The following is a 26,774-nucleotide window of genomic DNA, read 5'->3' on the forward strand; positions in this document are numbered from 1 at the left end:
ATGAACTCCAGGCTCTGACTCAGGTTTTAGCCCAACCCCCTCTTGTGTCCACAGACAAATAGTCTGAGTCAGGTCATCAAGCACTCAGGACCTGGGTCCTAGGATCTTGCCAGGGGGCTGGGTCAGAGCTCATGTCCCTCTGTGACTCAGGACCAAGCCCTGTCATTTTGCAGTGTGGGCATAGTGCAAGCCACAGACCTGAGTCCAAAGGTCTGCTTAGTGCAGTATAGATGCATTAGCACAGATGTGAGACCAAGGTCCAGTAACTGCAAACCTATGTTTACAATGCAGGGTGGATGCTCAAGCATGGGTTTGGAAACACTAAGTCCACAAGCCCAGGTCCCAGAGACCCAGGAGTGTAGACATACACTTTAACTCAAAAGATCTAGGTTCTATTTCTGATTTTACCCTGAATCACTATTTGATCTTGGTTAATTCTCCTGGCCAGATTCTGGTCTCATTTGCAGTGGGGTAGTCATCAAGTTCTGAATTTGGCCCTTACTGCCCTAGCTACCCTGGGTGTACAATGCTGATAAATGTTAACTTTGTAAAGTGTTTAGAGATCCTCGGATGAAAAGCTCTAGATAAATGTGATGTATTATTTAAACATGATTTGACACATTAAAACATTGACATTAGTTCGTTTTTGCCCAGATACCAGGTGACAAGATGCTTTAGAAATATGAAAACCTAGGCAGATCTATATCGTTGTGTTTCTGTACAGTAAAAGCAGCCAACAGTGCGGTTTATGGTGTTCTCTAGTACTACTTCCCATGTCATCCTAAGTAATTGTGTTTACACAAATCTGCTTCTGGAAAATCTCAGTCTCTGTCAGAAACCAGGCCTGCCGCTGTCCTACCGAGGTAATAAGAGACAAAGTTGGGTAAGTAGTAGAAGTAGGGTCATGAAGGCAAGGAGAAGAAACTTGCACCTGATATGCTGGAAAAGGGGAACTAGTAGAGGGTTCAAAGAGGAGTTGATGTAATCAGATTGGCATAAAATTTGATTTTAGTGGCCTAATTTTATGTGGATTAGAGGAGGGCACTATGGGGGGTCAGAAGATACAGAGAAAAGCTTATAACCATCAAGATGGGAGAGTATAAGGGCCTCGGTGAGAATTGTAACGGTCTGGACAGAAAGAAAAGGTCAGGTTTTTGAGGAAGAAGTGATAGGATTTGGATGCGAGAGGCATGGGAAAGGAAGGAGACCAAGATTACCCCTGGTATCATGATGCATTTAACAGTGACAGAGAATGAGGGGAAATGAGAGGAGGGTTTCAAAGAAAGACCAGGAGTTCACTTTTGGCCAGGTTAGGTTTAAGTTGATGGTGTGACATCCAGACTGAGATATGGGACTGGATAGAGTGAGACATCCCAGAAATGGGGAGCAAGATTTATGAGGCCTCAGTTCAGAGATAGTAACTAAAGCTGTATGAAAGGATGGTATCACTCTGAGAGGATGTGCAGGGAAAAAAGGAAGAGGCCAAGGATGGAAACTTGTGAGACTGCCAAGGAAAGTACAAAAGGGAAGGGAACACTGAAGGAACCATCGGACACAAGGCAACCAAGAGAGGTCACAATTGTAAAAACTAAGGGAGGCTTAAAGTTCCCTAAACATCCCTTGGTGATGGTGTGGGGTGTGAGAGAACAGGCTATTGTGAAAGAAAGAAAGAAAGAAAGAAAGAAAGAAAGAAAGAAAGAAAGAAAGAAAGAAAGAAAGAAAGAAAGAAAGAAAGAAGCAGCAGAAGCGATCCCAGAAGGTTTCTGTGGAATTTTTTTGGCTCAATGTGTCCTAGTAGTTTAGACTTGATTAATACAGATGCTGTCTGGGAAATGTCAGTGACTTTATCTCATCAGACAGAGATGTCAGAAGGGTAATAAAGTGACCTGGTGCACACTGGCTGTAACATGTGCTTAAGGAACCGCTCCGTACACTGTGCTCATGAAACATTTTTTTTTCTGTGTAATTTTTACTGATGATGCATAAACAACCACATCAATCTAGAAACCACATTCCACTAATAACAGTACTGATCACAATGTCCAGTTCAGAGGCTCATTGCTCAAACTGGATGAAACTTGGGTTGTTTAATTAGAGGTTTGTGCAAATTTTATCCTGGCTTCTTTTTGTATGGGTTTGCATCCATTGGGCTTTGCTTTGGGCTGATGTCTTCAGTGAAACCAAGTGAGAGACAGCAGTGTTTCCATTGCTTCTGTCTGGGACTGTACGCAAGGTCCAGTTTTTCCTCTTAAGTTGCCTACTATGTGTGTAGTTAGGGTAGTCTTCCCCCTTCAGGGCATCAACTGAATCCAGGAATTGGCCCTTGTCTTCTAATTTTTAATCCTGAATAGTAGCCTAAATTTTCAAAATTGGCTAGCAATGTTGAATTTTTGGGGGGTACAAGTTGTGGCACCTTAACCTAATTTTCAGAGAGTGTGTGCTCAGCCCTTCTAAAAATCAGATCCCTTTAATGTCTCCCAAGTTGGGCATCCAAAATCACTAATCACTGTGTTGACCTAAGTTTTCAAATTCTTATAGAGATTTTGGCCCAAAATACAGAATTCTGTAGTGAGGTTATAATCTGCTGTTAAATTTCATCGGTGAGTTTACAGATTCTATAGAGAGGTCATCAATCTTGATGACATTCTATAGGTTTATTCTGAAGAAATTGTATAGAACCCTATTAGAATTTATCAGGGATGAAACCTTCTCAGAAAGGTGGGACCACAGTAAATTATGCTATGTTACTGCAGTAATATTATGCTCAAATTCATCAAAAGGATTAGTAGCCTTCTTTGCAAACCTGAGCTGAGTTTTAGATTGGAGGGGAAACTGGAAACCAGTTGAAGTTTGCCTGCTTCTTCGTGTATGTGTGGGTGTGTGTGTTAGCATGCATGCAGAGGTTGGTCATCTGCTCATATAGTGCTTTAAAAAATTATAACAGATCTGTACGCACTAACAGTAGAAAAAAGGGTGTGTGAACAGAAAGATGGAGAAAACAAACAGGAATACTAAATTAGTCAGTCATTAAAACATGCATTGTAGATATAATTCATGACCACTAGAGGTCAGGCTTTAACGTCTATTAAGTTATTAATAACAAACACTTCTAATAGATACTAACTCGAGGGCTTTATCATAGAAATTAAAGATGGTAAAGATTTATTAGGCCCTCTAGTCCATCCCTACTGCAGAATCATTCCCTCCAGTACATTGTCTAGTGTTTGTCCAGTCAACTTTTCAAGGCCTCGTTTTGCCTCATTTCCCTGTGAGCCTAATAACTCTCTGTCATGAAGGCTTTTTTTCTGATATTCAGCCTAACTTTCCCCTCATTTATTTTCACCCCATTACTCATATCCCCTTGTGCTACCTCAGTAATTAATTTGACATCTCTTGATATGAGTGTAAAAAAAGTTACCAATGTTTTGAGCAAATAATTTTTGGGTGAAAACTGGCCCTTTTTGAACAAAGGTTTCCACACGGAGCACATGGGAAAATGTAAGTTCTTACTGCTGTTTCCTGTAGGAAACATGGACTATAAAGTAATGCAAGTGCCCAGTACAGCTTCAATTTAATGTGGAGCCATAGGGTCTGAGGCAGTCAGTGCACCTACAGGCCTCTTACGGTGAAGGTAGATTATGTCACAGGAGAGGCACAAAGCCTGTGAGGGGCACAGCTACAAAGTGATTGCCCAGCATATTGTGTGCTCTCTCAGCAGAATAAATTATGCTATGATGCCTGCCACTAGAAGAGGAAAGGAGATGGTAAAAGGATTAAATGTGGGCAAACTGACTAGGAAGCTGGAGAGTTGCCTATTTTCTGAAGACTGGAAAACAGGCTGCCCCACAGATACAGCATTTTTAAAGAAAAATAATGTTGGTGCTAAAAGCAATAGAATCCTTCATTTGAGATACTACAGTTAGAAATACAGTAGGAAAGTTTTGTTGGTGGATTTAGTGCTGTTAACAGCTAGAATACCTGGTGTCTGGAGTCCTCTAGTCACAGGACAGGTACAGTGTGGGCAGCAGTACTGCAAACTTTCTCATGCCCTCTTTGGCCAATGTGCCTCATCACTGACCTTGAGAGACTTGTCTACAGGTAAGGGGGAAGTTCAGACATTGTTCCATTCAGTCTTTAGATTCTCACTTGGACTGCAGATAAGGCTGTCATGCCAGTAAAAGCCATCTGTGACTTTTCTAACATGGGCTCTTGTCCACTAGGAACTGGAGTGAGACCACAGATTCATCTCCCATAGAGTATAGAATGCTGTCAGATGGTCATTTGTCACCTGTTTGGCAGGAGATTTGAAGCAGTGACTTAAAGGTGATGAACTCCATGTCCAATTACTAGTCTTGAGCCATTCAGTCCTTTGGAAATAGTAATATTCTAGTTCTGAGGAGCATTAAGCATCCCCTCAATATACTCCTTTTGTTCTTCCCCTCCCCTGGTGTCATCATGCCAACCCATTATTCAGGCCAAGAACAACAGAGACTGAACATCACAATTGCTGGATTCGCTCATTGCTAGGCTTGAGTTACACTGAGTGCTCCTAGTCCCTGCTGGATGAGACCAAGGGAACAAGTCTGAGACCTGGACGTATATCTTAGCTCTATTCATGATATGGTGTCACTAAGCCATGTCTACACTACCACCTATGTCAGCAAAACTTAAAAAAACCATGCCCCTGAGCGACATATTGGCATAAGTGGGAGTGAGCCCAGCACTGTGTTGGCAGGAGAGCTTGCCACTCATCGGAGGCAGTTTCATTATGTGGTAGACCAGCTACATGAGCAATAGTATAGCTGCGCTGTTGCAAGGTCTCTAGTGTAGACATAGCCAACTCAGGCATATTTGAATTGCAAAGTTTATTGTCAGCCAAACTCTCTCTTCCAAGCGTGTACGCTTCCATTATTCAGATAATAACTAAACGAACTTGTACCACTCCCTCTGGTTTCATTGTAGCTCCCTGAGTTTATACTGCCTCAGCAAAGATTAAACATCAGGCTTCAATCTTAAAGAAATGAATGTGATGATTAAAAATGGTACTTTAAGCAACATTCATTTGAATAATCCATCAAAAAAACAAATGAGCCTTCAGCAATGTTTTTGTGTTGATAAAGTCTCTTTTCTGTTTAAACTATAAATCACTTGCATTTGTTCCCCTATTCTGTAGCCTACGGAGAAATATAATGAATTCCTAACAAGGAAGCAGCAGTCTAAGCTTCAATAGCCATTGCCTGGAATAAATGTTTTAGAACTGCCACTGCAAGATATATCTCTTTTTTATGGGCTAAGTTCCTGGCTGATTCACACCCTAGGCAATTCCATTGACTTCAGTTAGGTTACATGGGTTCAGTTGCATAAGCTGATGCATGGAATTTGGCCTCAGATATTTGCAAAGTGTCTTAGAGATGAAAGAATGATATGCTAAAGAGCCGACTGAGATCCTGTGGAAGTCAGCGGTGAGGCCCCTATGGACTTCAACAGAAGCTCCTAGATCAAGTCTGATATGTGCTGCAGTGATCACCATAGAATCATAAAATATCAGGGTTGGAAGGGACCTCAGGAGGTCATCTAGTCCAACCCCCTGCTCAAAGCAGGACCAATCCCCAACTAAATCATCCCAGCCAGGGCTTTGTCAAGCCTGACCTTAAAAACTTCAAAGGAAGGAAATTCCACCACCTCCCTAGCTAACGCATTCCAGTGTTTCACCACCCTCCTAGTGAAAAAGTTTTTCCTAATATCCAGCCTAAACCTCCCCCACTGCAACTTGAGACCATTACTCCTCGTTCTGTCATCTGCTACCATTGAGAACAGTCTAGATCCATCCTCTTTGGAACCCCCTTTCAGGTAGTTGAAAGCAGCTATCAAATCCCCCCTCATTCTTCTCTTCCACAGACTAAACAATCCCAGTTCCCTCAGCCTCTCTTCATAAGTCATGTGTTCCAGTCCCCTAATCATTTTTGTTGCCCTCTGCTGGACGCTTTCCAGTTTTTCCACATCCTTCTTGTAGTGTGGGGCCCAAAACTGGACACAGTACTCCAGATGAGGCTTCTCCAATGTCGAATAGAGGGGAACGATCACGTCCCTCGATCTGCTGACAATGTCCCTACTTATACATCTCAAAATGCCATTGGCCTTCTTGGCAACAACGGCACACTGCTGACTCATATCCAGCTTCTCGTCCACTGTAACCTCTAGGTCCTTTTCTGCAGAACTGCTGATGAGCCATTTGGTCCCTAGTCTGTAGCGGTGCATGGGATTCTTCCGTCCTAAGTGCAGGACTCTGCACTTGTCCTTGTTGAACCTCATCAGATTTCTTTTGGCCTAATCCTCTAATTTGTCTAGGTCCCTCTGTATCCTGTCCCCACCCTTCAACGTATCTACCTCTCCTCTCAGTTTAGTGTCATCTGCAAACTTGCTGAGAGTGCAATCCACACCATCCTCTAGATCATCAATGAAGATACTGAACAAAACCAGCCCAAGGACCGACCCTTGGGGCACTCCACTTGATACTGGCTGCCAACTAGCCATGGAGCCATTGATCATTATATCTATAAGTAGGCATTTATAAACAGTGACCACATGATGGTATTCTCCCCCTAAGTGTAGAAACAACTAGCGTAACCATGAGCTGTCTCTTGGTTAATGCTTGCTTTTAAGGGAAGTCACGGTGTTATTATTTTGTATATCAACTGCCTGGGAACACGTACGTTGAACAGGAGTGATCTGATTTAGCTGAAACAATGTGGACAAGACATTTAGTTTATATTAGTGGTGTTCAAATAATGTAGTTTACCATGTACCCCCTTCTAAGATAGGTAGAGGTGATGTGTGGGATGGGTACATGGGGTCACGTGCTCCCCACAGATTTCTGCCTTCCATTTGGTAACAGCTTCTAGAGGTTTTCAAACTGTGGGGCATGTCCCTCTGGGGGGCATGGAGGAACATTCAGGGGGGCAAGCGGTAACTTGAGTTTGAACTTTTTGAGCTGAGCCCCCTGTGTGCGTTACAATTTTTGGTTGCATCCCCCCCCACCAACCCAGACAGGCTGGGTGGCCTGCTGAGGAGAGTCAGGGGGTGGCGGTGGTGCTCCCTCTCCGAGCCCTGCCATGCAGGGCTGGTCAGAGCCCTCTCAAAACATTCCTTGCACCCCCTAGGGGAGCATGCCCCACCACTAAAAATATCTCTGATTCTGAGTTGCACAGTGGCTGCAATTTTAATTGAAAGGAGACTAAACGTTGATTAGATTGCCAAGTCTTACTAAATAAAATGCATTGTCTGGCATTACAGAATTGTTCCAACGTACCCCAGACAAAAGCTTATGTACCCCCAGGGGTACGCATACCCCAGTTTGAAAACACTTTATATGAAAGTGCAGGAGCTGGTTCCAGTAACTTTTTTAAAAAATTCCACAATTCTCAAGTCTCCTCACTGCAGCCCTTCTTTCCCCTTTCCTTACAAATTTCATTTGGCCTGGTCTGCAATTCTTCAGATCCTTCATCTCCAGCCCACTGGTGAGGCACATCCCACACCACAAATCCCTTCATGGCTCAGATTTCAACTCTGATCAGCTTGGTATTAACTAGCAGTTTGGTATTCCTCACCTTTTGGTCCAGGTAAAATGGTGTGTGTCGAACAGATGTCTGTTGCAGGTTGATTGTCAGCATCGAAACCAAAAATTTGAACTTGAAAAATAAAGAACACTACTAAAGTTCCACATGTCCTCCACTGTTGTCCTTTCATGCTGCTCATCCCTGCAGTTCCTCAGGAAATGCCTTTCGTTGTTCCAGTCTTGAAAAATACAAGTTGATTCTAAAATAAATGTTTCACTAAATGAGGCAGAGCAAAGACTTGGAAGCTTACATTTGAAAGAAAGCTAAATAAAGTGGGGAAAAGGAGGTCACTGATGTGTTAGTTTTTTTGTATCCTGCACAGATGATACATTGTCCAGAATATTTATTTAACAGTGACAGCTGTTTATTCCAATTTATCTTTTAGTTGTGAAATATTTAGCTGCATTGGCCAGAGGAAATGTCTTGGATATATGAGGCTCTCTCTGTTTTTGTTAGCCTTTTCTTTTTACACTTATAATGGGGAAACCCGACACTCCATTCATTCAGAATAGAAAGACTTTGATTTTCTATCCAAATGAATGTCAATTAATTATAAGATGCTTGTACTGTGTTGTTAGGTAAGGAAATTAATTTATGCTCGTCCTAACAGGTAAGGGACATATACCAACAAGAGCCTGCCAAAACCCCCAGAAGCAATAGAATGGTGCAGCTCTGCTTCAAGGAGAAGTCATAGAATGGGACTTCACACCTCCTGCATGCCATGCTGCAGAATTCTCTGGTGGCTCCAGGCAGCATGGTGGAGGACTGAGAGGGAAGGGTGAGAGATGGGTGTGAGCAGTGGGTCTGTGAACCAAGCTGATCTGCCAGCCAGAATCCACAGGACATGGCTGCTATTAGGGCCTCGAAACTGTTGTAGTGGTTGCTTTGTGGCCTCCCTGGCTTTGTTGCTGGACAAGATCCAGAAGGACAACTTTGAGCACTGAAGCCACAGAAGAGGTAAAGTTTGAGCAATAGCAGTGCAAAATTCTCCACCCCGCCTTTACCCCATGCATCCCATTGCCAGCCAGGAGAGATGATCTCCATAGGCAATGGAGTAGTTCAGGCTCCATGCCCATTCAGTCTTTGTTTTCTCAGCTGCACTGCAAAAGAGGTTTTCAGTTAGTGCTGGTTTTGATTTGTGTGACATGGTTCTCCGAGTTTTGCTCTGAGTTTGTGGGTTTGAAGCTCAAACTCAGAGACAAAGGGGTGTAAAATCCCCTGTTTAGAGGAACTAGTGTGTGATTCCCTGGAGGAATTCTGGCAATCACAAGAATTCTTCCTGGGGCCTCTGTTTACTGTGTGGTCCCGGTGCACCTTTTCCCAGAGCAACCCTACCCAAAAAAGGCAGGCTCTAGCTCTTAATTAGATAAAAAACATAGTAAGAACATCAACGAATCATGGCAGGTGGGGAGCAAAGGCAGATGGATGCTCATATTAATCTCTGGTGGGACTCTACTAACTTTTGTCCCATTACATCCTGGATGACTTTAGCTCAATAAGGGGAGAGCTGCTCTTGAAGTGGGGGCCAATTTGTTAGAGCTGAGCAATTTATTGCTGGCTACACACACGTTTGTTTATGCTACACACACATGTTTGTTTAAGCGAAAACATATTAAAGAGGAGAAATACCTTTTCAGATGCTTTCCTCATTATTTAAAGAGAAATTAATTTTATAGCCCTACAAGCTTTTGACAGACAGATAACATCGCAGCAAGTATTCCCATACAGAAGTGTGCAGTTACACAAGACACTACTCTTTTTTGATGGCTGGAGACCTTTGAATCTCAAGCACGTGGTGGGGAAATCTTGGCCACATTGGAAAATTACCACTGATTCGGCAGGGTGAAGATTTCGCCTCCAATATCCAGTCTTGTCATGGGTTACCATGCTGTTTCAAAACAAACACTCCCTCTCTCTTTATTATTGTGCCATGCACTCTGCTTTTCAGAAATGTAAGAAGACAGATCCTTGTCCCAAAGAGCATGCAGTCTAAGTAAGACGGAGGGAATGAAAACAAATACACCATAGCTAGAGGGGGATTCAGGAAGAATAAGAATTGGGATTGTGGGTGGATGGAGTTGCCCCTGGAATAAACTTGACTGTGGGTGATTTGCATTGTGAACTGTGCCTATCACTTCGTAAATTGTAAATGTGTGTTGTTTATCCTTGCCCTTTTTCTGACACTTCACTTCCATTTTGGGGGCAAAAAGTCCATTTAAGCACAAGACACCCATGGTGTAGGAGCAGGAAGTTAGTGTAGTTGGTTCTGAGGAGAGCTTTAAAGAGGCATGTTGGCAAACCAATGTGAATGGCAGAATCTGCTCAGCAGTGCTGAGAAATCTTCCAGCAATTGTCTGATATTCTTCAGCAGTAAATAGTGATCGGGGAAGTGATGCAGGCAAACGTTTGCTCAGAGAATTCAGTGGTGACTGAGCTGTAATGAGGTACATTGGCCATTGTGAAGGAGTACTTGTGGCACCTTAGAGACTAACCAATTTATTTGAGCATAAGCTTTCATGAGCTACAGCTCACTTCATCGGATGCATAAAGTGGAAAATACAGTGAGGATGTTTTTATACACACAGAACATGAAAAAAAAATTGAAGATGTTTTTATACACACAGACCATGAAAAAATGGGTGTTTATCACTACAAAAGGTTTTCTCTCTCCCGCACCCCACTCTCCTGCTGGTAATAGCTTATCTAAAGTGATCACTCTCCTTACAATGTGTATGATAATCAAGGTGGGCCATTTCCAGCACAAATCTAGGGTTTAACAAGAACGTCTGAGGAACAGTGGGGAGAGAAGGGGTAGGAAAAAACAAGGGGAAATAGGTTACCTTGCATAATGACTTAGCCACTCCCAGTCTCTATTCAAGCCTAAGTTAATTGTATCCAATTTGCAAATGAATTCCAATTCAGCAGTCTCTCGCTGGAGTCTGGTTTTGAAGTTTTTCTGTTGTAATATCACAACTTTCATGTCTGTGATCGCGTGACCAGAGAGATTGAAGTGTTCTCCGACTGGTTTATGAATGTTATAATTCTTGACATCTGATTTGTGTCCATTTATTCTTTTACATAGAGACTGTCCAGTTTGACCAATATACATGGCAGAGGGGCATTGCTTGCACATGGCGGCATATATCACATTGGTAGATGTGCAGGTGAACGAGCCTCTGATAGTGTGGCTGATGCTATTAGGCCCTGTGATGGTGTCCCCTGAATAGATATGTGGGCGCAGTTGGCAACGGGCTTTGTTGCAAGGATAGGTTCCTGGGTTAGTGGTTCTGTTGTGTGGTATGTAGTTGCTGATGAGTATTTGCTTCAGACTGGGGGGGCTGTCTGTAGGCCAGGACTGGCCTGTCTCCCAAGATTTGTGAGAGTGTTGGGTCGTCCTTCAGGATAGGTTGTAGATCCTTCATAGTGCGTTGGAGAGGTTTTAGTTGGGGGCTGAAGGTGACGGCTAGTGGCGTTCTGTTATTTTCTTTGTTAGGCCTGTCCTGTAGTAGGTGACTTCTGGGTACTCTTCTGGCTCTGTCAATCTATTTCTTCACTTCAGCAGGTGGGTATTGTAGTTGTAAGAATGCTTGATAGAGATCTTGTAGGTGTTTGTCTCTGTCTGAGGGGTTGGAGCAAATGCGGTTGTATCGTAGAGCTTGGCTTTAGACAATGGACCGTGTGGTGTGGTCAGGGTGAAAGCTGGAGGCATGTAGGTAGGAATAGCGGTCAGTAGGTTTCCAGTATAGGGTGGCATTTATGTGACCATCGCTTATTAGTACCATAGTGTCCAGGAAGTGGATCTCTTGTGTGGACTGGTCCAGGCTGAGGTTGATGGTGGGATGGAAATTGTTGAAATCATGGTGGAATTCCTCAAGGGCTTCTTTTCCATGGGTCCAGATGATGAAGATGTTATCAATATAGCACAAGTAGAGTAGGGGCATTAGGGGATGAGAGCTGAGGAAGCGTTGTTCTAAGTCAGCCATAAAAATGTTGGCATACTGTGGGGCCATGAGGGTACCCATAGCAGTGCCGCTGATTTGAAGGTATACATTGTCCCCAAATGTGGAATAGTTATGGGTGAGGCCATATGGGTGGCCATATGGGTGGCCAGATGCTAGTGCCAACTTGATTGATTAGCACAGTCCCACATACTGGCCTCAACTCTTTACACATACTGCCTATACCGGAGATAAGACTCAGATCGGAGTGCTCAGGGTCCACCTGCAGCAGCTCTAGCCCAAGACTTCAATAGTTCAGGGAGCTTCCCTATACTTGTACTGACCAACTACTAGGATCTGCAGGTGTTCAAAGGCAAAATGTCTGCCAATGGTACTTACATGGCCCAGTGGTTTGAGCATTGGCCTGCTAAACCCAGGGGTGTGAGTTCAATCCTTGAGGGGGCCATTTAGGGATCTGGGGCAAAAATTTGGGATTGGTCCTGCTTTGAGCAGGGGGTTGGACTAGATGACCTCCTGAGGTCCCTTCCAACCCTGATAGTCTATGATTCTATGATACTACCACAGTATCTGAGGACAAGACTTTCCAGCCTGCCATACCAGATATTAAGTTAATTCCAATACTGTCAAAGCTTGGAACTGATTAGAGAAGGAAAGAATAGAGGGAAATAGAATGGTATGATATGGCACACAAGAGACGGGGCGGGGGGAAGGTATTTTAAAGCTTTTAGGCCCAGATTGGGATTTAGGTGCCTAATTCTCATTGATTTCTCATTTAAAATCTGACCCTTTGTGTTCTGACACCATGTCATATTTTATAACATTTGCTTTATGTGGCTGTAGTCTGTAAACAGCAGCTCTGCACTACGTTATTCCAGTCAGAGACTCGGGCAGTGACTGGAATAACGTAAGCAAACAGCTTTATGAGCATCGGCAAACAGCTTCCAGAAAGAACTGCACTTTACAGCTGATTAAAAGAATTCATCCCAAGTCTTGTTGCCTGTACAGTCAATTAAATAGAGATTTTAAGATAGTCTGCAATAGTCTCACATAACTTCCAACATGATATTCAAGAGGTTACACGTGACCCAGCCGTCTTGGTGACAATGGCCTAATATCCATTCTGGCCTTGCTTATGTTGCATTGTTCAAACATATCCAAGTTACGCTTAGCCTCTGCTCACACTTATACTGGGACGTCACAGCCTTGTGTCCCTAGTTATGCAGCGTGCAAGGATTTACAAGATCAAAGCCTACATTTATTATAGATCTTCAAACATGTGGCCTGAAAATAATATATGGTCAGTTCTTACTTAAAGCCCACTTCAGTGGGGTGTATAAAATATGCAGCAACAGGCCCTCTTCACGCTTATTCACACCTCCCAGGAATCACACCACATTAACAGGAACATCTAGGTTAATTTCATCCCTATTGTCAGTTCAAGCAGTTGGCCACAGAGCACTTCAAGTTTTTCCTGTTACTGAAAATGACTGTTGGCTACAATAATACTCTCATGAGACTCCATGAAAGTCCTGATATTAACTAATGTCACCCTTATGGCTGTCCATGGAAACACACATAGATACTGCCAAACATTGGGGTTGTTTTAAAAAAAAGGAATTCCAAGTTCTGTTATATATATATATAAAGGTATATATATAAAGGGAAAAGCTGCAATTGTTTCATAATTTGTGTTAGAGTGCAGCCTGTTCCTATGTCAGAACAGAACCCAGCAAACAAGCAGGCAGTGATTCAGTTCCAGTGAATGACTTACAAAATAGCCTCCAGCTCTTGCTGACCTGAGTAGCACTGAATAAGTGTCCTACCCTGGGAAAATATTTCCTGCTTCATTTTCATAAATATTTATGTAATTCCTTCTGGGAACCATGCCTCCTTTAGAAAACTAAGCCCGCTGCTTCATGACACAAATTTAACTCTGTTTACATTTGAGAGAGGAGCCCTATCTCAGATATCTTTTTTTTTTCACTTGCATATCATTCTCCCTTCAAAAATCTAATAATGGGCCCGAGTCACAGGATTAGGATCCAGATCTGCAATTTGGCCATTCCAAAGGTGGTTTGGAGTGCTAGTATTTCACGTTGTCAACACAGGGGCCAGATGCAGAATCCAGACCTGAATCTGAGCTTCCCCATCAGTTCAGATCCACGGGTCTGGTTTGAGACCCATCTCTAAACACTATATACAAGGAACAAAACAATTGCAGGGTAGAACTCTCAAAACTTTTATAGTTGGAAACAGCCCTCCATTTATAGCAGGAAATGCACTGCTTCCAACCTAAATGGAGTTAACCTGGTATCTTCAAGTATCATCTCTCAGTGCTTGATGATACCACCCTTGTATTGGCAGGGGGAGGAAGGGAATCATGCACAAAAGATGGGAACTGAGAATCCCCCTGGGAGAGCGAGCATTTTCTTCTTCTCCACAAAAGCTAAGTTTAGGGTGACAACATGTATTTTAATATATTAAAGCACAGATAGACCAAGGATCTTGGGGGGAAAGGGGGAACTGACAAGAAGTCAGTATGGCATACACCCTAACACACTATTGTCCCCTCCACTGAAGGATAGGCAGTGTTTGGGACTTTGGAGGAGGTTTGTTCATTGCTGGGAGAGAAGTTATTGACAGAGGGTGAAATTTGGCCTTATATAGAGAGCCAGCACAAGACGTAGACCTTATGCTGGTTCTCTGCTTAGGGCTGAATTTCATCCTAACACCTAAGCCTTGTGCTGCCTCTCTACATAGGGCCAAATTTCACCCATCTTGTACACAAGTCCTGTTTACCTTGAACAATAATGGCAAAACCAACAGCAAAGCTCCTCAGCGAAAGCTCCACTTCCAGAACTGCAGTGATAGTACTGAGCACCATTAGCCATCAGATTCTCTGGCCAAGTCTGTCCCTGTCTCCCTCTTCCAGCATTCTGGCTGTTGTGTTCTGCCTATCCCCCTTTGTTTTAAATGTTGCTACCAAACACATGGTGGTGTATTATAAATCGTGTTAAAACTTTAAATGCTCAGTGGTTATTTCTGGTCCTGCCTGCAGACTAGAGGGCTTTGTAAGGAAGCAAGGGATGTGGGCCCAGCAGAGTCAGTGATCAGAGAGCCAGGCTAGAGTCAGGTGGAGTGGGTTGTGCTTTCTGTTTTGGGTTCTTGTGTGTTATTGTTCTGAATTCTAAGAAATAAAGAAGTGTTACATTGCAACCTTCCAGCAAGAGTAATTTATGATTTTATCTAATGCGTGTGTGTCTGTGTGTGTGTGCCTGGAACATAACACCCCCACACACACAAACACACACGCACTTGCTTAGTTATTTATTTATCTTTTTTCACTATTTAGTGTATGATGTCATCCAAACTTGTTACCCACACAAATTCTCTGTTACACACGCACTAGGGCACCCACCCTTACCCAGTTCCCAAGGCTCAAGGCGTGACCCACTTGATTTAGACAAACCCACCCTTTCCCAATTGCCAGGGCTCAGGGTCACCAGCTCCCAGGGCTCAGTGCATAATCTGGTTAATTTAAGTACTCACCTGTCCCTTTCCTAATTCCTAGGGCTCAGGGCATACTCTTTACGGGTTTGCATGACCTTTTACCAGCAAAAGAGCCTTACACAGTAATATACTTTTCCTCTATTTATTAACAATTAACAAGCAAAATGTTATGCTCACCAATCCTGATCATGCAGGCGGACTTTCCCTGTTGGCCAGGCAAGGTCACTCTTGTCTGTATTCTGGTTGCTGCACGTCATGGTCATGCAGAGGATTCTTAGCAGTTCTGATCTTAGGCTGTGCCTTAGAGGTGAGTTCTTCTTCTTCCAGGTCTTTCCTGCTTCTTATTCTGTTCCTTCTGCGGGTCTCCTTCTTGGACCCCAGTTTATATAGTAAATAGCTATACCTGCCTAGTTATACCTTAACCAATCAAAACTGTGCTAGGCACTTTCCAAACAAGGGTCCCTGCCCTGAAGTGCTTTCTTAGAACTTCTCTAGAATTTTACATCTGCAAATCTCAAAACACTTTATAAAGTGGTGCATGGTAGAGCAGGCAGAGGAGAGAGGAGGCAGCTGGTGGTCCAGAGTAATTTCTGAACTCATTCTAGCTGCTTCAGTAATTTTTGGCCTGCAAATTAAGAAGGGGGGAAAAAAACCCAAAGGGACTCAGGTGGGAAGTGAAGAGAGCACTGCATTGTTGGGGTGGGGAACGAGTAAGTGGGAGCAGGACCCACTGGGAACTAGAGAAACCTTGAAGGTTTAGAGTGCATTCTGAAGCACAGTTTGGCAAAATGTGGCCTAGAACACTGTGTTGGTATCCTGCTAGTAAAATATTTGTTTAAATAGACTTCTAGCTAACACAGTTCCAACTCTAGCATAGTCCATGTCTAGCACAGTCTGTGTCCTAGCTGAAGGCTTCTTCGCTTCTTGGGTCACATCATTGTGCAGCGTGGGGTATATTGGCTCTGTAACACAAAACCCCTTACAGCTCTGTGCGTGTTTTATGAATGTCTTATACAGCCATCTAGTGTCTGGCACACAGAGGCTAAGGGACTTACTAGTAGATACAGTTCTCCTTTGTCTTAAGTGGTAGAGGCTTGTGATTTTGGATCTGAAAGACCAGGTGCTAGTCCCAGGTTCATGTGCATATCTGATTTACACAGTCATTGTTGTTTTTTGTATTACATGGATTTGTTATAATGTCGCCTTGCATAACACACAAGTGTACAATTCAGTACTAGTATGTAGTGATTTCTCTGCTTCTGGAGAAGTTCACACCTCTCTAGACATTGTCCAGCCATCTGTGACAGAAATAAATTTTATCTCCGGGGCTCATTAAAGTACTTCTGGTTAGTAATTTCCCATTGGAATGTACCAGTGTGAAGCAAATAGCAGGTGTTTTCAGAATATGTTCTTGGGATAGGATAACCAAAACTACAAGCTATTTCCCCCTCATGTTTCACATTCCATACATTTAGGTGCTTTGCTCTACAATTAATCTACTGCCTGCACTTACATATTTAGTCCTGGGTATACAAGAAATGTTCATAAGTCACAGAAGTATTTCAACCATCTCCAGATTTTGCCCTTTGGCATTGTTTAATCATTGGAATTCTAAGCTGATGGGTAATGGAATTTGTATTTAGAAATAACATTAAATCAGTGCCAGAGAGAGATAGCGTAGGTAAAATCTTATCCAACATCTTAATTTCTTCAAATGTTTCTTATCTAGATCCAGCTGGAACAATGTTTTATTAATATGAACCACACTCTTTTTCAGTTCAAGGTCCAGATCTCCAAGGACTTTACATTAGGAATTATACATTTCTGACCAATATTGCCTAATCCAAAGCACTGCATGCTAATGTGTTTTTATCCTAACTTAGATATATTTTAATTCTTTGTTTCCAGTGGAGAGACCTAAAGCCCTGGGTAATAACTAGAACTTGGCATGAGCTGCATAGTTCAGAGCTAGATTAAGATCTGAATTCTTCCAGGGGTCTGGGTTCTCAATGCCAGACCATTTCTAATATTAACCAGTTCCCATCCACAGTGCATAACAGGTATGTGCCATAAAAAGCACACACAATGCTGCATCACATACCTGGTATGGTACCTTTTAAATGCTTATTTCCCACATCAAGAATGATGGTGATTCACAGGGTTTGAATGTGACAAAATGAATAAAGTAATATCATGAAATCTCTCCTCCCCAGTCCTTGTGCAACACACATTCTGGTCCCTGAGATGCAAAAAACTCACTTTGCACGGCGGTGGAGGCAGTTTGGCTGATCGCTCAGTGAATCCATCTCTGTGTTGTTGACATGGCTCATTAACTACAGAATATGTCCACATGAGCAAGACATGCAGCTGTGTCCACATTCCTGGGCTTGGAATCCTGCCCTTGTTGCCCACAGTCAATGTATGCACATGATCATTTAGGTACCCATTCTAATACCCATGTGGTAGGATGGAGTAGTGCCTACTCACATAAGTGGTAAGCCAATTTCACTAGGGCACAGATGAACACTGAAGATGGACTTAGATTAGCATCCTGCTTACTGCTGCTAGTGCCCGCTCCTTTGCTGCAATCAGTCTCTTCTCTATGAAAACAATTTCTTTATGAGTGAATGAGTGAAACCAAAAGGGATTCACAGAAAGCATGTGTTTCACTTTACGGAGGATGTGGAATGAGTCATTTATTCCTGAGAGACTATCCCTGCATGTGGGTGTCAATATGCGCTCAGTACCACCCTGGGCTGACTCTTTCTGAGGTCATTAGAATGGACCTCTTTCATACATAGGTGTGGGGGTGGTGTGTCTTGACATTCTACACCACCCCAGCACCAGAGAAAGTCATGGAATCCTGCACTTTAAGGGGTGACAGGCAAGAGATGTGATTGGCTGAATAGAGTCCTAAACCGAGATTGCAAACTCATGCTGACCTCCTATATGTCTGTACAGCATCAAGCACTCTCTATATAATGATGAACAAAAGCAAGCAATTAAGAACAAAGAGGGGAAACAAAGAAACCAACTGATCTAAAAGAAATAAAAGATAAATGAGAAGACACAATCCATCTATTAGTCAATTGCAAAGGATTAAAACATAGACTAGAAACATATGTTATGCTGAGTTTACTGCTGCCCTGATTCTACAACTCTTACTCCTAAAAGTAATACCTACCTAAGTGGTAATTCAAGGTAGCAGATTCTGGCCACAAGAAAGCCTTTAAATCCTATTCACTATTTAGAATGTGAATCTGTCCTGATTAAAGATTTGGTTTTCTGATTTTCTTTGAATTAGCTGAGCTAAAGGGAATCTGTAAAGGAGTGTGTCACTGGTTTTTTAAAAAGTGATGCAAGGGGTCATATCGGTGATGCAAACAGCCATTAATGATCTAAATCATAAATGTGTGTCAAACGCCAGTTTACAATAACCATAAAGTACTATATATGGAACATATTATGGTTTCTGTCATTAAGCATGCATTCTGATAATACCTTATCATAGACAAAGTGCAGCCACAAAAATGATGCATATGGACAAAATATAAAAGGAAATTATGGGTTTCTATATTGAAATGGAACTACTGATGATGCATATGCCAGACATGAATGACACACAGAGTAGAATTGTTAGTAAACATGGGATAAACTATAAATACACATAAGACCAGACATCACACATTTTTTCAAGTGCCAAACTTCGTATTAACAGAAACAAAACACATCACAAATCTAGACAGACAGTGCTGCTAAGTTATATGGCTGCATGATTCATTCCCTAATGAAATCAATGTCAAGATGACATTTTCCCTCAGGCAGTACTGGCAGTGGCTTATAATTTGGGTAAACTTTCTCTTCCCTATAAAAAAACAAACCATCAAACCAAAAGGTAACCACTGAAATAGCTACCACTTAGCCAAAAAAACAGTATTTAAATGGAGAACAATATAAACCTGCATGAGTCAGTCTACTGTAATTTTTCAGAAAATAGTATGGGTCATAGGGAACAACTTCTGTGTTTCCAAAGAACATAGACCTATTTGGTACGCTTTTTGGAAACAAACTTTGTTTGAATGCATCCGACTAAGTGAGCTGTAGCTCACGAAAGCTTATGCTCAAATACATTTGTTAGTCTCTAAGGTGCCACAAGTACTCCTTTTCTTTTTGTTTCAAATAGTAATTCCCTGCTTTCAATAAACCATTTATCCCTCCTCCTCTTCCCCCCAACACACTGTTCCTCAGACGTTCTTGTCAACTGCTGGAAATGGCCCACCTTGATTATCACTACTGTAAGCAGTGTCAGGATGAGCTCCACCCTGACATCTGGTGGTGAGGTGTGGCAAGTTGTGGAAAAGAACTTCAGGGGCCGATCTCATTTGCATAGGCACACCCACCCCGCCTAGAATGAGGCCATAGCTGCCCAAATGGTCACTTTGGCTGCTGTGGGATCCCCAGTGTCTCTGTTATTGGGGCAGGAAGAATAAATTGTTATTACCCTGATTATGGGAACTGTGCTTGGAACTGTACTTGGCCTTTTGTTATGATGGAGGGACTCACCATCAACTAAGTAGCACTCCCTAGGCAAGGGTCATGGGTTTTAAAACTCTGTGACTGGAGAGAGGCTGGGGACAAGTATTAATACTTGGTGGTATGGGCCCCTTGGTGAGGGCCTTACATGCTGATTGCACTTCCTCCTCTCTCCACTGTGGAATATCAGAGCTAATTTTGATTTTTATTAGGAGTCTAGTTACAGGCTGCTGAGCTCACTTTGAGCTACTAGTGCACCAGCACTGAGGCTCCCCTACTACAAGCTGAATTCACCAAAGAGCTGAACTGACTAAGAGCTGAAATCACTGAGCGTTGTGTTAAGTAGTGGGGGAGCCTGAAGATAGATTGTGGAGCAGTTTGCGGGACGGCTGGAGTGCCTTGTGGACAGGCTGGTGGAGCAGTTCGTGGGACGGCGGGAGCTGCTTGTGGGCCGTGGAGCGGAGCTAAGCGAAGGAGTTCGTGGGGCGGCTGGCGGAGCGGAGCGCCACTATGGAGCTGTGGGGCGGTCAGCTTCAGATCACGTAAGGTGCCTCTTACCCCCGTCCCATCTCCACCCAGGTTGGGAGGTAAAGCTCCGCAGATAAACTTTCGAACTCTGGAGCTGCCCTGACCAGGGACAGAGACTTTTGGGTCATTGGACTTTTGGGACTTTGGGTGATTTGGGGTTGCCGGACTCAAGAACCAAAGGGAAAGGGGCATGCCCCAATTTGTTTGGGGTGGGTTTTTTGCTCATGGGTTGTGTTATGAATCCTGTTGGTGGTGTTTCCCCAACATAATGCCACATTGTTTCTCTCTGTTATTAAAAGGCTTTTTGCTACACTCAGACTATGTGCTTGTGAGAGGGAAGTATTGCCTCTTGGAGGCGCCCAGCGGGGGTGGTATATATTTGTCCCAGGTCACTGGGTGGGGGCTCGAGCCGGTTTGCATTGTGTTATTGGAATGGATCCCCTAGATATTGAACCCGGCCCTTGTTGCTGCCAACTCTGATGGGCAGAAGGGTTACACTACGAAAGGTTCCCCCCCCTCCTGCTGGTAATAGCTCACCTTTCCAGGCAGGTGCACGGCTCTACCTGTGTGGATCATTTTGCAGGATCCTGGTCTTAGACTGTACTTAGATTGTGAGCTTCTCAGTACCAGTGTATTGTCTTCAGGTTTATCTGCAAAGCAGCTAGAATATGCTGGTGTTATATAAATCAATGTAATAAGTAGAGGGGCTTTAGGGAGGCAGAGGGCAATTTACCCATAGAGTATTAGAAGCTGGTCACACCACATGCTCACAGAAAGATGGCACAGGTTGTTTATCAACAAGAATAAAATATTTTTTGCCTTTAAACGTAAAAGTTCAATTTTTGCACAGACACATTTCCTCAAAGAAAGGATATTTTTATACTGCTAGCTAAATCAAAATGAGTTGTAATGGGGAATGTCTTGCCCTAACATATTGTGACCCATCTCTGCTTACTACTTCTCTTGGGATAATAGTTTGGAGGTCCAAAGATTTTGTTCACTGCAGTAGATAGCGCACTTGACAACTCCACAACTGTGTGTATTGGTGTCTTTGGTATTACCTTGAATGGGAAGAGACTGCGAAGATGGTATCTGGCTGTCTTCAGTGACCTTGGTTGTTCTTATTTGATTCATCTTTGCTTGTTAGTCAAGGAATCTCAGTTAAAGGGGTTGGATCCAGATGTTGAGATCTTTGATATCATTTTTTTGACTTGCTATCATTTTTTGATGAGATTGCAAGTGTGACAGATAAAGGCAATAACACAGATGCAAGATAGTTACACTCCTGGAAGGTATTTGACTTGGTACTGTACAATATTTTGATAAGAAACTAGTGTAATACCAAGTCAACGTGGCACACATTTAAACAGATTAAAAACTGGCTAACTGATAGGTCTCAAAATGTAATTGTAAATGAAGACTAATAATCAAATGGGCATGTTTCTAGGTAAGTCCTGTAGGGACTGGTTCTTGCCCATATTCTATTTAACATTTTTATCAATGACCTGGAAGACAACATAAAATCATCACTGATAAAGTTTGCAATGACAAAGACTAGGGGAGTGGTATGAAGACAGGTCACTGTTACAGAGCAATCTGTATTGCTTGATGACTAGGTGCAAGCAAACAATATGAGTTTTAGTACGTCTAAATGTAAGGTAATACATTTAGGAACAAAGAATATTGGCCATGCTTAAACGATGGTCTTCTCTATAATGAGAAGCAGTGACTCTGAAAAGGACTTGGGGGTTATGGTCGATAACCGGCTGAACATGAGCTCCCAAAGCAATGCTGTGGTTGAAAGGAGTAATGAACTGTTTGGATAAATAAACATGAGAATATTGCGTAGGAGTAGGGAGATTATTCAACTTCTGTTTTTGGCACTGGTGCAACTGCTACTTGAATACTGTGTCCAGTTTGTGTCCATTCAAGAAGAATGCGGATGAATTGGAAGTAGGTTCAGAGAAGAGCCAAGAAAATGAGTAAAGGAGTGGTGAGCAACATAAGGAGCTCAGTCTATTTAATTTATCAAAGAGAAGGTTCAGAAGTGATGTGATCGTACTTTATAAATACCTACATGGACAACAGAAATTTGATTAATAGAGCTCTTTAATCTAGGAGATAGAAATATAACAAAATCCAGTGGCTGGAAGTTGAAGCTAGACAAATACAGATTAGAAATAAGGTGTACATTTTTAACAGTGAAGGTAATTAACAATTGGACCATCTCACCAAGGTTGTAGTGGATTCTCCATCGCTGGAAATTTTTAAATCGAGATTGGATCCTTTGCTAAAACATATGCTCTAGTTCAAAGAGGAATTAATTTAGGGAAGTTCTATGGCCTATGTTATACAGGAGACTATATATCAGACTAGATAATAACCATAGTCCCAACTGGAGACTATATTATCAGACTAGATAATAAGCATAGTCCCACCTGGCCTTAATATCTATGAATTTAATAGAAAACGTTAACTTTTCCACTGGTTTTTTGGGCAATCCCATAGAACATAATAGAAAATTATACTCCTGTTACAGATTTCTATAGGATAGTGCAAAAATACTGTTAAAAGACAGTAGTTCTCAGCTAACTTTGATTTCTTTTTAGACTAACAGCTATAGAACTCACTTCAATTTCTATAAATTCCAATTGGTTTAATATCTATGGAACATTCCTATAGAGTTTAATAAGGGTCAATTTCCCCATATGTTTAACAGAAATAATAATTATGTACAAAGTTCACCAAGATATCATTAGCTTAATTAATATTTGTATAACACTTTGTGAAATGTTAATCCCTAGATATGATTTTTCATTTTGTTTTTGGAAATAAACTGAATAAAAACAGCAAATCATGTAATAAAGATCCTGAGAATCATCTGGAATTGTTTCTCATGAAGACTGTTCTACACTTTTTTGTCAGGCAACAGGATTTTCTGTCCTTCAGGGCTTTCCTTCTGATATGGCTCATCAATCTGAGTTAAGTCTAGTGCAGAAGCTCTTGAGGCCTATGTAAAACATAGGCATGAAGCCAGTTTCTTAGGGAGCAATCACAAGGAGAAGCTGTTGTGTTTAATATTAAAACTCACATTATATGTAAGCAACATCCCAAACAAGGGGGCAGATACAGCTGGTTCCATCATTGTCTTAGCAGGAATACAGCCCTGTGCATTTGATTATGTGGTGCAACCTGTTGGAGACCAGCAAAAATTGGTCAGTGAGAGTGATATTTATGGATTTGGTTATACTTTAAAGTGGTCAGTAAAAGCAAGGTTTCTAATAAATCTATCACAGAAAGGAAAATGTCAGTGCTGACTATACAGATGTTCTTGGATGGTTGAAGAGCATCAGTCTGTTTTTGTTTTGTTTTTTTAATCTTACAGGAAAAAATAGTTGTGTAGATGTGTTTCCTTAAATGGATTTTAAACTTCTGAGCCAATTCCACAAGGCAAATTCCCTATAACCTGTATCAGATGTTCTATGCTGGATGCCTTGATAAATTTTGCCAGTAATTCAAAGAGAATTATTTGAACACAAACTTTCCAATATATCTTGATAAATGGGAATGTTACAAACGTTTTTCTCCTAAATTCAAAATGCGCCTCTTCTTGGCTTCATAAGAAAATCTGTTGTCATCTGCATCTATGTGTTCTTTTTAGTCATTTGGGAACTATTAACATAATCTCTTGCTTTCTCTGCTATTATTTTTGCAGTACTGACTGACTGAAAAAGGAAGAAACATGTAACTGTAAGCTCTCATTTGGAAAATCCAAATCTTTTGCAGAAGAGTCATGTAGAAGGTCCCTTCTCTGAACTTTCTGGTGGTCTGTTGAGTCAAGAAAGACCTAGGTCTGGCAATCCCCAAAGACGAACCAAGTAAGAAAAATAATTTATTTTGAAAGGATGTTTCCTCATCAAAGCTCATTGAGAGAGAATGTGTGGCAACTGGTGAGGAAAAGGATCTCTTTTCTGAGAATATTCATGGCAGACATTCAGACTTTTCCACTATATATCTAATATCCTGATTCATACAGGCAGGCCAGATATCCAAGATGATCAGGGCTCCCGACCTTTTTCACACTGAAGTAAACAGTAAAACTCTTATTGACTTTAACTGGACCAGAAGTGACCTCCCCATTCCACCTTTATGCTAATATGGTAGCATTAACAGGAAGAACATAAGAACGGCCATATTGGGTTAGACCAAAGGTCCATCTAGCCCAGTATGCTGTCTTTCGACAGTGGTCAATGCTGGGTGCCTCAGAGGGAATGAACAGAACAGGTAATCATCAATTGATCCATTTCCTGTTGCCTATTCCCTGCTTGTGGCAAACAGAAGCTAGGAACACTTCAGAGCATGGTTTTAAATTCTTGTCCATCCTGGCTAATAGCCATTGATTGGACCTATCCTCCATGAACTTATCTACTTCTTTTTTAAACCCTGTTATAGTCTTGGCCTTCACAACATCCTTTGGCAAAGAGTTCCACAGGTTGACTGTGCATTGTGTGAAGAAATACTTCCTTTTGTTTGTTTTAAACCTGCTGTCTATTAATTTCATTTTGTGACCCCTAGTTCTTGTGTTATGAGAAGGAGTAAATAACACTTCCTTATTTACTTTCTCCATACCTGTCATGATTTTATAGACCTCTATCATATCCCCCCTTAGTCATCTCTTTTCCAAGCTGAAAAGTCCCAGTCTTATTAATCTCTCCTCATATGAGAGATGTTCCATACCCCTAATCATTTTCGTTGCCCTTTTCTGAACCTTTGCCAATTCCAATATATCTTTTTTTAGATAGAGTAACCAGATCTGCACACAGTATTCAAGTATTCAAGATGTGGACATACTATGGATCTATATAGAAGCAATATTATCTATCCCTTTTCTAATGATTCCCAACATTCTGTTAGCTTTTTTTACTGCCGCTGCACATTGAATGGATGTTTTCAGAGAACTAGCCATGATGACTCCAAGAGCTCTTTCTTGACGGAAAATAGCTAATTTAGACCCCATTATTTTATATGTATAATTGGGATGATGTTTTCCAATGTGCATTACTTTGCATTTATCAACATTGAATTTCCTCTGCCATTTTGTTGTCCAGTCACCCAGTTTTGTGAGATCCATTTGTACCTCTTTGCAGTCTGTTTTAGACTTAGGGTATGTCTACACTACGAAATTAGGTTGAATTTATAGAAGTCAGTTTTGTAGAAAGCGATTTTATACAGTCGATTGTGTGTCCTCCCACACAAATGCTCTAAGTGCATGTAGTCAGCAGAGTGTGTCCACAGAACCGAGGCAACCGTCGACTTCCGGAGTGTTGCACTGTGGGTAGCTATCCCACAGTCTCCGCTGCCCATTTGAATTCTGGGTAGAAATCCCAGTGCCTGATGGGGCTAAAACATTGTCGCAGGTGGTTCTGGGTACATATCGTCAGGCCCCCGTTCCCTCCCTCCCGTCGTGAAAGCAAGGGCAGACAATCATTTTGTGCCTTTTTTCCTGAGTTACCTGTGCAGACGCCATACCACGGCAAGCATGGAGCCCGCTCAACTCACTGTCACTGTATGTCTCCTGGGTGCTGGCAGACGCGGTACTGCATTGCTACACAGCAGCAGCAACCCATTGCCTTGTGGCAGCAGATGGTACAATAGGCCTGAAAATCATCCTCATCATGTTTGAGGTGCTCCTGACCGCCTCGGTAAGGTCGGTCAGGAGTGCCTGGGCAGATATGGGTGCAGGGACTAAATTAGGAGTGACTCGACCAGGTCATTCTCTTTAGTCCTGCAGGCAGTCCTATTGTACCATCTCATGGTTAGCAGGCAGGAGATGAGGATGGCTAGCAGTCCTATTGCACCATCTGCTGCCAGCCAAAGATGCAAAAGATAGATGGAGTGGATCAAAACAAGAAATAGACCAGATTTGTTTTGTACTCATTTGCTCCCCGCTCCCCCTCCATGAAGTCCTGCCTGAAATGCCAGAGGGAGGGATAGCTTAGTGGGTTGAGCATTGGCCTGCTAAATCCAGGGGTTTGAGTTCAATCCTTGAGGGGGCCATTCTGTGTGACAGCTGTTTTTGTTTCTCCTTGATGTAAAGCCACCCCCTTTGTTGATTTTAATTCCCTCTAAGCCAACCCTGTAAGCCATGTCGTCAGTCGCCCCTCCATCAGAGCAACGGCAGACAATCGTTCCGCGCCTTTTTTCTGTGCAGACGCCATACCACGGCAAGCATGGAGCCCGCTCAGATCACTTTGGCAATCAGGAGCACATTAAACACCATGTGCATTATCCAGCAGTATATGCAGCACCAGAACCTGGCAAAGCAAAACCGGGCGAGTAGGCGATGTCAGCGCGGTGACAAGAGTGATGAGGACATGGACACAGACTTCTCTCAAAGCAGGGGCCCTGGCAATGCAGGCATCATGGTGCTAATGGGGCAGGTTCATGCTGTGGAACGCCGATTCTGGGCCCGGGAAACAAGCACAGACTGGTGGGACCGCATAGTGTTGCAGGTCTGGGACGATTCCCAGTGGCTGCGAAACTTTCGCATGTGTAAGGGCACTTTCATGGTGGGACACAACTGAGACTGTAAATTCAGGACAAATTGCTCAGGGCAGTTACAGCCCAA

General features: G+C 42.5%; 2 protein-coding genes across 6 annotated transcripts in view; one reads left to right on the forward strand and one right to left on the reverse strand.

Annotated features, from left to right (window-relative positions):
• COLEC10 (collectin subfamily member 10) overlaps positions 1-15,596 on the reverse strand; it is a 36,075-nt gene extending 20,479 nt beyond the window's left edge. For 2 of the 5 annotated variants that reach the window (XM_073330266.2, XM_073330264.2), the window contains exons 1-2: positions 15,263-15,587; positions 7,608-7,815 (exon numbers count right to left, since the gene is read on the reverse strand). In XM_073330266.2, coding sequence (XP_073186367.1) covers positions 7,608-7,755 — 148 coding nt within the window. In that variant the 5' untranslated portion in view covers positions 7,756-7,815; positions 15,263-15,587. Of the gene's footprint in view, positions 1-7,607; positions 7,816-15,262 lie in introns of all 5 variants that reach the window. The other 3 variants (XM_073330267.2, XM_073330265.2, XM_073330268.2) reach the window with 3 other exon arrangements.
• The window catches only part of TNFRSF11B (TNF receptor superfamily member 11b), an 87,387-nt gene continuing 75,915 nt past the window's right edge, over positions 15,303-26,774 (forward strand). Inside the window, exons 1-3 of the mRNA XM_073330262.1 lie at positions 15,303-15,392; positions 19,831-20,160; positions 23,862-24,024. The gene's annotated coding sequence lies outside the window, so the exon portion shown is untranslated. The remainder of the gene's footprint in view (positions 15,393-19,830; positions 20,161-23,861; positions 24,025-26,774) is intronic.

This window comes from Lepidochelys kempii, chromosome 2, assembly GCF_965140285.1.
Source record: "Lepidochelys kempii isolate rLepKem1 chromosome 2, rLepKem1.hap1, whole genome shotgun sequence".
Lineage (NCBI taxonomy): Eukaryota > Metazoa > Chordata > Testudines > Cheloniidae > Lepidochelys > Lepidochelys kempii.